At 46.2% G+C, this 13469-nt stretch overlaps 1 protein-coding gene across 1 annotated transcript in view; it reads right to left on the reverse strand.

The window, feature by feature from the left end:
- Positions 1-1100: 1100 nt before the first annotated feature.
- The window catches only part of LOC146867982 (dual specificity protein phosphatase 13B-like), a 99068-nt gene continuing 86699 nt past the window's right edge, over positions 1101-13469 (reverse strand). The window contains exon 3 of the mRNA XM_085608742.1: positions 1101-1315. Within this exon, the coding sequence (XP_085464868.1) occupies positions 1101-1315 (215 nt within the window). The remainder of the gene's footprint in view (positions 1316-13469) is intronic.

Here is a 13469-nt window from a genome sequence, read left to right on the forward strand (position 1 = left end):
ACACGATGACAAGTTCCCAATATAAACTATCACTGCAAGATTACTGCCTAAAAGGATAATAGTTATTAACATCATTCCACAATTAGGTCCTGTTTCCTTACTCTGCTTGCCACACTTAGCAGGGCCTAGCAGATGCTATGCCCCATTATCGACATGCACAGCGCTTGCGGTGATTGTCCAGATAAATTAGATTCTTATCCCAACTGGCTAGCCGAAGAGATCTTGACTGTCATGTATGACACCTGCTAATGTTCCAAGCGGATTTATCTCCTTGCCCTGCTTCTTCTCCTGTGCCGCTCCGCCATACCCACCCCACCCATTGCACATCATTACAATATACCTGTATTGTCTTATCGCTCTCCTTCCTATTAGTTTTCTTAGTTCTCATTGTTGGCTGTTTGCATCACAACTCTCACTTACTTGCCTAGATGATGTCACACTCTATGCATTCCTTATTTCTTTGTACTGCAGCATATGTTGACTGTACACTGTATTGTAATGCACATTGAAAAAATAGGTGTTTGAGTGGATGACTCCGTAATCGTCTCTATTAGACATGGGGTGGGTGTGAATGACTGGAGGTAGGCATCTGAGGGATTAAATGTCTGTAATAACTTTAGGAAAGCCAGTGTTTTGGTGTAGTCCGATTGCCTTTGGGTGATGAATTATGCATGTTATGAGACAGGTGTGGCTAGCTGTACAGTGGTCAGTAGTGCAGATGGCCAATATGTGAGTTTGCTTTGTTTGTGTGCAAAGCCTAGCATTTAAGAGTGGCTGCTTGAATGTGTTTGATCGTGGTTGGCTGTTTGTGGGTGGGTTGTCATAAGTGATTTTATATGAGTGGTTGACGTAACTGGTGTACAGAAGTGGTTGTAAAGGCTGTATAGGGATGGTTGGCTGTACATGAGTGGATCTTGTGTTAGGTACTGAATACATGTAGCATGTTTAGGGATTGAGTGGTTGACAGAGGTATGCGATACATGGCTCTGTTTGGTGTGTGTGTATTGGGAAAAATTAGTAGTCTTAAGGCTATAAAGTATTAACGGAAGCAGGGACATTTTCATGCCAGGTTTATTTAAACCAGTCTGATGTGGCCACTATTAGGGCACGTGGCAGTGCTTTCTCCCTCGGCTCAACCGCATGTCCAAGTTTTGTAGCTGTTGGAGGAATCCATCATTTGGTCGGATGTACCTCTCTCTGGTCACTAAACATATGGCCTCCATCAAGGTTCGATTGCGATAGATCATTAAGTAGGCAAGAACGATGGTGGAGTTACGGCTTAATCCAGTTTCACAGCAGTGAACCAGCACCTTTCCTATAAGAGAATAAAGAGTTGGCTCAGTCAGATGTTCATGTAATGAAGAGACAGCAACAGAAGCACAACTGTTTGAAGAGAGCTAAAGGAGAGTTAAGAGAAGACAGTAAAGTGGAAGCAAAGGAGATGTGAGAGGGGAAGAAGAGCAAAGAGAGGCAGGAGTAATCTTGAAGAGAGCCAACCCCAGCTCGAAAAAACAAGAGACATCTTCTTCAACCTCATCAATGCACTCAACGTGAAACAGCATGCCACACAACCAACACGCTCCAAAGGCCACATCCTCAACTTCGTCTTCCCAACATCACCAATATTTCAATTTAACTCACCCATACCCCTGGACTTGACCAACACCTTTGCCATCCCTATGCTTAAGGCCCTACTAAGAAATTAAGGTGAACACAAAAGAGAAGACCAACCCTTCAGATCCTTCAAAGACTTCTCCATAGACAACCTAATGCTTGAAATCATCTCTCTCACCCAATCAACATCATGTTCCACGCCCACACTTTCCTGAATAACTTCAACAATTTTTTAGAATGCTACATGAACATCCACGCCTAACAATTATAAAATGCAAGAACAAGCCAAAGCTTTCAGCATCCTGGTAATCTAAAAACCCTGCTGTCAAGGAAAGATCCATTGGCAGACAGGAAGAAAATAGAACAAAAACAGATCTCCCAAGGAGCTTTTGATAGTGAAGACCCTCCATTCAACATGCAGACAGCTCATCACATCAGTCAAAGAAAGGTAGTATACATGGAATACTGTTCAGGACAATCGAGAACTGCATCAACCTCCTGCCTGTCCCTATTCTTCACTACACAGAGAAGTGAAATGCTATCAATCTCTACTTCTGTTTAAAAATCCAGAAGGTATGAAAGCACATCAATGACCTGCAGCCTGCTGGAATTCTGAAACCCGCCTCTTCCCGTAGAATCCTGCAATGGTCAGCCTTACAAACCCTATCTCTTCCAGATGTCACTGGCATACTCGACCACCTCGAAGATGATGTTTTACCATTGCCATTTATCAAGGCTCTCTCTGGAGATGCTATCTTGCTCCTACTTATATAGTTAATGCCTCCCTCACTCAAAGCATCTTCCCAGAGGCAGGCCAAATCGTTCTACTACTAAAAAAGCTACACTAAATCCTGATGACCTCGCCAACTACCAGCCCATTGCTCACTTACTATTCATTGGCAAGATCATTGAAAAAAGTATATTCAGCTTCAATACCACATCAGTGTACCTATCTCCAGCACAACTACCAGCTTGGTTTCAGAGTGCACTGCAGCATGGAGACTGCTACCTTACAGACAGAGTTCAAGACTCACCTCTTTAAAGAACACTACATGACCGTGTATTAACCATTCACAACCCAGCTTTCTCTCCTCTTTCTCATTGAATTTATGCTTGTCTTTGTCTATATTCCATGTTAACTTAGCTGCATTTTGGCTAGGTTGATGCTAAAGAAATACCATAAACACACACACATACATACATACATACATACATACATATATACATACATACATACATACATACATACATACATACAGAGATCAAAGGGGAGACATGCAGGAAGAGAGGGCAAAAGGTCAGGGAGTTGATGGGAAGGGCAAAGTGGACAAGAAGGTAAAGGTTACAGACAAAGGGGAAGTTAATAGACAGAGCACAGCAAAATGGAACTGAAAGTGAAAGGGAGTAAAACTGAAGAAAAAAGGGTGGGAAAGGCAAAAGCACCAGAGAGAAGAGGGCAGAACAATTGTATAAAAGAATAAAGAGGAAAAGAGGAGGGAGACAAACAGGGTAGAAGCATGCAAACAACAGCAAGCTAAGTGACTGAAAAATAGGGGGAGAGCAAGAGGGAGGAAAGGGGGGGACAAAAGACAGAAGGCACAATACAACAAAAAGCAAAAAGGAAAAAAATACAAAGAATGTGCAAAAAACTGTAAATAGAGCAAATGATGATGTGAAGGAGAGGCCAAGAGTTCAGAAAAATTATCAAGTTGGAATAGTGAACAAGATCAAGATAGAGCAAGTAGAACAAGATGAGAGAGCAATCGTGACAGCAACAGGAAGCAAAGAGTACAAAAAAGAAAGACAGACGGAGTGGTAGGGGAAACTAAAAGTCTGTTGTCTTGGTACAAAAGGGCATGGAATGCTGTAAGGCACAGAGAAAGAGGAACAAGCATTGTCAAAGCCGATAGGTCTCGCCTATGCTAAAACTGTTGGGTTTGCCAGTAAGTTTCAGCCATGGTGTACACTGGCGTGGCTGTTGTTCAGCATAGCAAAAGGTTTTGGGGGTAAAGAAGAGTGGGGTGGAGTGGCATAAAGTGGAGTGTTATGGAGTGGCATAGAGTAGTGGAGAGTAGAGTAGAGTTGAGTGGCCTGGAGTGTCATGGAGTGTTGCGGAGGGAGTAGAGTGTCGTAGAGCTGCAGGGGGTAGAGTGGAGTAAAGTTGAGTCTGTAGAGTGAAGATGAGTGTTGTGGTGTACAGCAGAGTGGAGTGGCATAGAGGGTGTTGTGTTGAGTGGGGTAGAGTGTTGCAGAGTAGAGTGGCGTAGAGCATAGTAAATTGTCGTTAAGTAGAGTGATATAGAGTGGAGTAGTGCAGGAGAGTGCAATGGGCTAGAGGGGAGTAGAGTGTTGTAAAGTCGAGTGGCGTAGTGTCATAGAGTGGAGTAGTGTGTAGTAGAATAGAGTGGAGTAATGGAGTGGTATAAAGGTAGTTGCTTAGAGTCGTAGAGTGAAGTAGTGTTGCAGAGTTGCATAGAGTGGAGTAGAGTTTAATGGAGTAGAGCATTGTAGAGTGGACTATGGTAGAGTGTAGTGTCGTAGAGTGGAGTAAAGGGGCCTGGAGTGAAGTGGCTTAAATGACAGTGGTGCAGAGTAGATTGGTGTAGAGTGCAATGGTTTTAAGTAAAGTGGTGTAGAGTGCATTAGCGTAGAGTGCAGTGACGGAGAGTAGCATGGTGTACAGTGGAGTGATGCAGAGTAGTGTGCAGTGGCATAGAGTAGATTGTTTCAGAGTACAGTTAAGTGACGCAGTGTACAGTGGGTTCAGGGTAGAGTGGAGTGGTACAGGGTAGAATGCACAGATTTACAGTAGAGTGGCATAGAGGTTAGTGGCGCAGACTTGAGTGCAGTGGAGTGGAAAGCAGTGGTGAAGAATAGATTAGAGTGGCCTGGAGTGATGCAGAGTGTAGTGGCGTAGAGTGAACTGGTGTAGAGTGCAGTACAGTGGAGTGGCATGGAGTGGCATGGAGTCTTATGGACTGTCTTGGAGGGAGTAGAGTACCGTAGAGCGGAAGGGAGTTGAGTGGCGTAGAGTGAAGCAAAGTGTTGTGGAGTGGTGTACAGGGTGTTGTGTAGAGTGGAGTAGAGTGTTGTAGAGTAGAGAGCCGTAGAGAAGAGTTAATTGTAATACAGTGTAGTGACATAGAGTGGAGTTGTGTAGGAGAGTGGAATGGCATTGAGAGGAGTAGAGTGTTGAAAAGTCGAGTGGCATAGAGTGTCATAGAGTGGAGAAGAGTGGTGTGGAGTGGTGTGTCACAGATTTGAGTGGGGTAATAGAGTAGTATAAAGGTAGTTGCACAGAGAGTGGTAGAGTGAAGTAGCATTGCAGAGTGACATAGAGTGGAGTAGAGCATTGTAGACTGGAGTGGTATAGAGTGGAGTAGAGCGTCATAGATTTGAGTAAAGTTTAATGGAGTGGAGCATCGTAGAATGTAGTACCGTAGAGTGTAGTGTTGTAGAGTGGAGTAGAGTGGCCTGGAGTGGAGTAGTGAGTATAGTGGTGCAGAGTAAATTGGTGTATAGTGCATTGGTTTTGAGTACAGTGGTGTAGAGTGCATTGGCGTAAAAAGCAGTGACGGAGAGTAGCATGGTGTACAGTGGAGTGATGCAGAGTAGTGTGCAGTGGCATAGAGTAGATTGTTTCAGAGTACAGTAAAGTGGTGTAGAGTGGGTTCAGGGTAGAGTGGAGTGGTACAGGGTAGAATGCAGAGGTGAAGAGTAGAGTGGCGTAGAATTTAGTGGCACAGAGTTGAGTGCAGTGGAGTGGAATGCAGTGGTGCAGAATAGATTAGAGTGCCGTGGAGTGATGCAGAGTGTAGAGGCATAGAGTATATTGGTGTAGAGTACAGTAGAGTGGTATAGAGTTGAGTGGCATAGAGTGCAGTGGCATAGAGTAGAGTGGTGCAGAGAGCAGTGGCGTAGAGTAAAGCGGACTGGAGTAAAGTAGAGTGGTATAGATTTGAGTGACGTAGAGTGCAATAGTGTAGAGTGGCATAGCATTTAGTGGCACAGAGTGCAGTGGTGCAGAGTAAAGTGGCACAGAGTACGGTGGTGCAAAGTCGAGTGGTGCAGTGAGCAGTGGCGTCGAGTACAGGGGAGCAGAGCAGATAAAGTGGCATAAAGTGTGGTGACTCAGAGCGCAATGGTGTAGAGTAGCATAGAATGCAGTGGCTTAGAATGCAGTGATGTGGAGTGCAGTGTCGGAGAGTACAGTCTTGTAGAGTGGCACAGAGCAGTGTGCAGAGAAAAGTGCCATAGTGTACAGTAGTGCAGAGTAGAATAGAGTGGCTTAGCCTGCAGTGGCATGGAGTGCAGTGGCATAGAGTGTAGCAGAGTAGAATATAGTGGCATAGAGTGAAGTGATGCAGAGTAGTTATCGTACAGTGCAGTGGCGCAGAGGACATTGGTTTTGGGTGTAGTGGAGGATAGTGCATTGGCGTAGAGTGCAGTGGTTTAGAGTATTGTGGCATAGCGGGCGGAGGCATTGTGTAGTTTGGTGCAGAGTAGAGTGGCGTAGAGTGGCGCACTGTAGAGTTGAGTGACAGATAGAGCAGTGTTGCAGAGTAGATAGTCGTAGAGTGCAGTGGTGCACAGTCGTGACGTAGAGTGGAGTGCAGTGGCATACAGTACAGTGGTGCAGAGTAGAATAGAGTGGCATTGAGTGCAGTGACACAGAGTACAATGGCACAGAGTGCAGTGCTGTAAAGCACTGCGGAGTAGAATATAGTGGGGTAGAGTGCAGTGGTGCAGCGTAGACTGGCATAGAGTGCAGTGCTGTAGATTGCATTGGTTTTGATTAAAGTGTTGTAGAGTGCAGCGGCGATGAGTCAAGTGAAGTTGGTCAGAGCGGAGTGGCACAGAGTGGACTGACGCTGAGTGCAGTGGCGCCAAGTGCAGTGGCGCAGAGTGCGGTGGAGTAGAGTAGATTGTTTTGTAGTAGAGTGGAGTGGTGCATGGTAAAGTACAGTGGCGTAGAGCAGAGTGGCGTAAAGTGCACAGTAGATTAGAGTGGCACAGAGTGGATTAGCATAGAGTGCACTGGCTTAGATTGGAGTGGTACAGAGTAGATTGCATTGGCGCAGAGTGCAGTGGCATAGAGTGCAGTGTTGCACAGTGGAATGACAGAGTGGAAAGGTGCAAAGTTGAGCGGCATTGAGTGCAGTTGCGAAGGGTACAGTGGTGCAGAGTAGGGTGCAGTGAAACAGTGTGGAGTTGAATGGTGTAGTGTGGAGTGGTGCAGAGTAGAGTGGAGTGGCGTAGAGTAGAGTATGCATGGTGTGGTATCGCACTGCCATTACAGGCAACACATCTTCAATTGAAATGATCATTACATTTGCACAGACATACAGTTTTACTGATGTACAAACGATAACGTGAGGAAATGTCAACACCTAGTGTACTGATTGTTTTGATCGTATTAAAATATTTGTTTCCACCACACTTCAGAACTACCAGAAAATGTGCTTCCTTTGTGTTTTTCTAATTATGATATATTCTGAAATATCTAACAAGTTCATTTACAAACATTTACATTTCGTTGTGTGCTAGGAAAAAAAATAACATTGTACAGCCTTACTCAAGCACTTCCCCATGGGCCAGGCTGATTGTCACATAAATGTTCCTACTTTGAGGTCAGAGAAAGAAAGGTAAACACCAAACTCCATGGAAGACAGAGTCTGACATTTGACCTCTGTCTTTGAAAGCACAGCAAATGTGGCAAGATAAGTACAAGATTTAAAGGCTGTTTTCAGAAATCCAGTACTGGTGGATGAATACAGTAAATAAGGTTTGGGCAAGGGAAGGGATGAACTCAAGCTGGACAGCCTAAAACAAACAGAGCCAGCAAATAGAAAGCCAGAAAATGTGTGTTGTAAACAACAAAGCCAGGTAAGCAGTGAGCAAATGCAGTCCGAGGGAAGCTTTCTGAATGTCCCCAAGATGTTGTTAGCGGGTAGGATTTGACCTAAAAATGGATTGCAGAGGTTAGTTTGTGTTCACGTTAGCGGTCAAAGAGGCTTTCTTAAGTTCATGTTATGGGTCATCTACTATGGACCTACTGTGCAGCATAAATGAAAGTTTAAACAAGCATTGGCATAGCCAATAGGTCTCGCCATTGGGACCTTATAAGTGTTTAGCCATGCAACAGTTGCATAACTAAATACTTATAAGGTCCCAAAAGCGAGACCTATTGGCTATGCAAAGCGGCCGTGGGGCCGCGAAAGTGAAAGTGATCCCGATCATGATCACGATCAAACATCAAAGCGGCCGTGTGGCCGCGAAAGTGAAAGTAATCGCGGTAAAGCGCGGCGAGCGCGCCCGCGCACATGCACGGTAGCTCTAGTCTGGCCTGGAAGCACTTTTTGGAGCCCACTCAATAAGTCTCGCCAGACCAGCGCATGCGCTGGGTCAGGCGAGACCTAAAAAAGGGCCAAAGTAGACCGCGTCGCGCTTTTCTTTTTTTAAAACTGTCAACCATGCCCTAGAGCAGCTAATGTACAACATGGCTTTAAAAACATTGACAAAGTCAAATAGTAGAGCTATTGGACTTTGCCACAATATATCTGTGTGTGTGCGCGCGCGCGTGTGTCTTTGCTTTTGTGTGCGTGTGGCTTTAGCTCCTGGTAGGGTTTTACACATTTTTGGCACAAGGCTTAGACTGGAATAAATGGATGTACTTATATTCTGAGTTCTCGCAGGCCAATTTCATTGAGATCAAGAATCCTCATTTGCATTTTATAAGAGAGGTGACTGCCTGATCTTACCAAGAAGGTCAGACCAGACAAACAGCTTCTATTATTGCTTTTACTGGGGCAGCAATTTAGCCCAATCTCACCAGAGCGGACATGGCTCATCCAGCCATACCGATCCTTTGCTTCTTTATGATGCAATTGTAAATAGCTCCGTTGGGTGGAAGTAATTACGTTAAATTCGTAACAATTTAAATGAGAAGACATTTTCTTGTAGTCTAAATATAGTCCTGGACACACCACAAAGATACCTCAAGTCATAAATCTGTTTCCTTCATATGTTTCATTTGGTGAGTATGGCTGTTATACAAAACATTAACAAAACAACCAGTTAATCAGTGACTGATGTGGCAATTTCACTGGTTTATTAACTGTAACCCATTAAGTTGGTGGCTCCCAGTATTACAATAATATAGATACTTTGATTATTTTTATATGGCCTGATATTTCCTACTGTTGATTCTATCCAGGATTAGAGGAGTCACCGGTTTCTGTTTCGAAACAACTTGGTGAGTCGCCTTTCGGCAACCCCATTTTTCCACCTTGTGATATAACCTGGTACAGACCCACCCCTCTAATACCCCCACCCCCTTTTTTGTTTTCAGGCTGCCCTAGCAGGGTTCGCCTCAGTAGACCCTGCGTAATGCCCTTTCAATAATGCAGACAGCAGGGTCTAAACGTCGATGTAAAACCTACTCATGTCCTTAGTCACTGTAACCATGAATATTTGATATTGTGGGTTACTTTTGAACTTTATAATTGGACGGAGATTTTTTCCTTGTTTGGTTATTTATGTATTCATGTAGTGTTTGGCAGTTCACCACTGTCACATCCCTCACTATATGTCACAGTGGAGAGGTGTGGCTCACTGGTTAGAGGCGGCAGATCCGCAAGCAGAGAATCGGCCAGGGACCAGGGTTCAATTCCCGACGCGGCAGGGTCGTGGACCAGGGTCAAAACGGACTTGATAATTCTCGCCTCGGTACCTACTCTAACCAGGAACACACTCGGCAACTCTGGGCATTAGCTTGCCTCATCTCCACAACGGCCCCCCACATTCGCTGGGGATGCCTGGTTTCACCTTGGAGATACCCAGGAGGGACCATCTCACAGGGATAGCCAGGACGGGTTCCCCAGCGGTCTACAGCGCCACGACGCCTCAGGGCAGCAGTGCGCTTTACAAGACACATACATACACACACACACACACACACACATCAGTCACCAATTAACTGGTTGTTTTGTTTATGTTTTGTATGACACCCATACTCACCAAATGAAACATATGAATGAAACATATTACTGTGGAGAAGTGTGGCTCAATGATTAGAGCGGCAGACCCTGATGCAGAGGTCTAGCCCAGGACCAGGGTTCAATTCCCTTCCTCGGCGGGTCTTGGGCTCAAAAATTCCACAGACCTCATAATTCTCGCCTCGGTGCCTATTCCAATCATGGAGTCCCACTCTGCAGCTCTGGGCAATAGCTTGCTTAATCTCCACAACGGCCCCCACAACGCTAAGGATGCCTGGCCTCCACCTTTGGGGTGCCCAGGAGTGGACGCCTCACAGGGAAAGCCAGGATGGGTTCCACAGCGGTATTCGTACAAGCGCCTTGAGACCCTTGCGGGGAGTAGTGCTCTATTCAAATTTACATTTACATTACTTGAAGTATCTTTGTGGTGTGTCAGTACTATATTTAGACTACAAAAATAAATGTCTTCTCGTTTAAATTGTTCGGAATTTAAAGTAATTCCACCCAACAGAACTTTTTGTAGACTATATCAACAATACCCAGGTTCCGAGGGACACTGGATCACCCCTTTGACTTTAATAACAAATGTAAATAGCAGTGCATTCGATTCCTGCTGCAACATAACACTAAAATGCTGATTCTGTTGAGGAATCACTGGTTGTTACTTGTACAATGGAATGCTTAACTGCAGATGACTTGTACAAAGACAGAAGACCAACATCCAAAGAGGAGCCTGACAGAGGAGGCTATAAGATTAAATCTTAGCAAGGCACTGACGGCTTTAACGTGCTGCCTAAGAACTTCAAATCTTCAAATACCACCCTGCACTAACTCCAACAAGGTTAGGGCAGTAAATCCTCTCAGACAGCTAACTCTCTGTCCTACTTACATACATAGTACACATCGTTTACATACACATTACGTGTTGCAAAGCCACACCCCTTGTGGCTTTGCAACTTGCATTGTAAGCATCGTGTTTCCTCACAACATTTGTTTCCTCCCTCCCCTTAACTTGGTCCTCGTGTTTCTAATGTGCACTCCATTTGAGCTACTTCATAGCTATTCCTTGCAACTCCCCACCCTCAAGACAGTGTTCCTTGTAGCTATCACATCAGCGCGGTGTGAGTAAGCTTCAAGCTCTTTGTGTGAACTCACGGTACACCACTTTCCCCCCCAGACAAACCAGTTCTGTGGACTCGGGCATCCTTTTTGCCTAAAGTTGTGACGCCATTCCACATTGGTAAAAACCCTGCCTGCATTCTATGTTCCTTCTGACCTGCCTAAGGAGAAAGACAGACTCAATTACTTGGACCCCAAGACAGCGCCAGGTGGCCAATCAGCAATTTTTGTGGCATTCTCTGGAGAGAAAAAGGTAAGTCAGTGTAGAAGAGAACCATGTTCCACTGGATCGTGCTCTGCATTTAGCGCTACTACGCACTGGCAATAAGGTAGCCTCTGAAGGAATGCATGCTCATTCTACTAGGGCCAAAGCTGCTACCATTGCATTAGAACGTAGAGTTTGTGTACTGGGCATCTGCCAGGCAGCTACATGGGCGTCTCTCCATACGTTCACAACACAAAACTGCCTGGACAGTCGGGTTCACAGAGAGGTACATTTTACCCACTCGGTCCTTTAGGAAGTTTTGGTTTGAATCCATTCACAGACCCACCTTTAAATAAGTACTGCTTTGGTATTTGTTCAAAAGAAAGGGTAGAAATCTGTGGATAGAAGTCTCTATAAGAAGAACAAATGGCATACCTTCTGTAACGTTCTTTCTAGTAGACTTTATCTAGTCCACAGATTCCTCACCTGCCCTCCCGTTCTTCCTGTTCTGTGATTGGACTCCATCCATTAATAACATCTTAAGTCTAGGAATCTGCACCATGGTCACACCTATTTGCTTCTGAGGCTCTGGGCATGGGTCATGAAAAGTCTCAAAAGCAGTTTACATCAGTGTGAGGGAGGTGCCAATATATGCTCCTCAGATAATTTCTCGGGCAGAATGGCATCTGTGAGGAACAACACAGTGCCACCTACTGGCGCACATAGGAACTGCAGAAAAGTAGGAACCGAGCAAGATGGAGTCAGCGTGAGTGTCCGCGCTGCTCGGCTGCTCACGCCAGACGCGTGGATGATCGGCTAGGCGCCCTGCGCCCTGCGATACGATGCTGACACGGATGCTCGCACGAACGCAGAGGCTGCTGGCGGGAGGCTTTCCACTACCCGGCTCTCATCCCCGGCAAAGCGCCACAGAAATGGCTGCTTCTTTCTTTATTATTCCGGCGGACCTCCGTGCGCTGCCTGCCTGGTGTTGGATCCCACTCCTGACATGGATTTTGTTTTACATCACTTTCTCGGTCCCGGACCTTTGTCTGTTCGCACCGGCAGCCTTATCTTCACCAAGATCTGGCAGATCTCGACGGGGGACACATCTGGGCAGTGCCTCCAGCATGATCAGCTGAGGAGCCAGGAGGGGCGGCAAAGTGAAGAGAGCAGCCATCCCTGAGCCCAGAGAATCCAGGGATACTGCATCTACCGAGGGCACTTCAAAACTCAGGCTGGAGGTTAGTGGCAGCAGAAAATCATTGGGGAAAGCAGGGGGAGGCGGACAGCCTAAAGACTTAAAAGACTTAAAAGACCTAGCAGCTGCACAGCTGCCCTTAGCAAAAATGTTTTTAGGCACTAAAGCCCAGCCCTTGGGTATCAATTCTAAAGCCCTTGTGCACACGCCCCCCCTGAGAATGCCCCCTTGGTCCCACTGTCCACGCTAGCGCATGCACCCAGCCTGCAGCTGTTTGCTGGCCCAACACCTAACCACCCGCAAGAGACTGACCTGGTAGCGGCTGCAACAGAGGAAGGGCCGCGCGCTGACGCAAGTACTTCAGCAGGACCAACTGTAGCGCAGAACATTGATGCTGGCTCTTACACTGTCACTCCTGGTACCCCCCTTAAAGCCCCCAAGGCTAGTATGGCTGGCTTAGCCAACTTCATCCAGAGCCTGGAAGCAGCCGCTGGCGCACAAGTTCCTTGGACTCCAGAAACAGGGCTTGAGCATTTTTACTCTGTTTCTGACGGTGCAGCTACCTCTTCGGAGGAGGGGTTTGACTCAAGCAAGGACGATAGTGACGTTTCAACCAAAGACACTGGTACGGTTCAGCGATTAAAGAAAACCAGAAGTAAGGGCAAGCGGCGCAGTCAACTGAAGTGGGATTACTCTGATTCACAAATGTCTTACCCCCTGGACGAGGACGACCCTAACACGACACAGTGGGGACAAGCAAAAAGACTGCCAATGGACACTGCTGAGCCCTCCCTAGCTTCTATCTTAGCTTCTATCAAAGAGTTTCAGGAGGAGGTCCGGGCAGACAGCCGCGCAGCCAAAGGTGCTTCCAAGAAACTGCAGGGAGGTTTAAGGCAGCTGAACAAAACCTGTACAGACATACGTGACCGTGTTTCTATGGTCGAGGCACGCACCGAACATCTAGAATCCGAATCCACGGCAATCAAACAGCACAGCGAGTCCAACTCTGCTTGCGTGATAGATCTAATGTCTAAGATGGAGGAGCAAGAGAATCGTCAACATAGAAATAATCTTCGCCTGCTTGGAATTCCGGAGGGGAAGGAAGGGGATGACCCCAGGCGCTTTATTGTAAAACTTTTGCAGGAATCCTTCCCTGATCAACCAGGCTGGGACTGGGACCGAGAGGTGCAGAGAGCGCATCGCTTTCTCTTTAATCAAAGACAGCAGCGCGATGGCAGCAACGCAACCGGTGGACAGCCAAGGGTGTTTCTGGTTTATTTCGGCAACTTTCTCCTGAGGCAGCTAATTTTTGACCAGGCTCGCCCAAATTCCCAAA

This window comes from Triturus cristatus, chromosome 1_2 (genome assembly GCF_964204655.1).
Source record: "Triturus cristatus chromosome 1_2, aTriCri1.1, whole genome shotgun sequence".
Taxonomy (NCBI): Eukaryota; Metazoa; Chordata; class Amphibia; order Caudata; family Salamandridae; genus Triturus; species Triturus cristatus.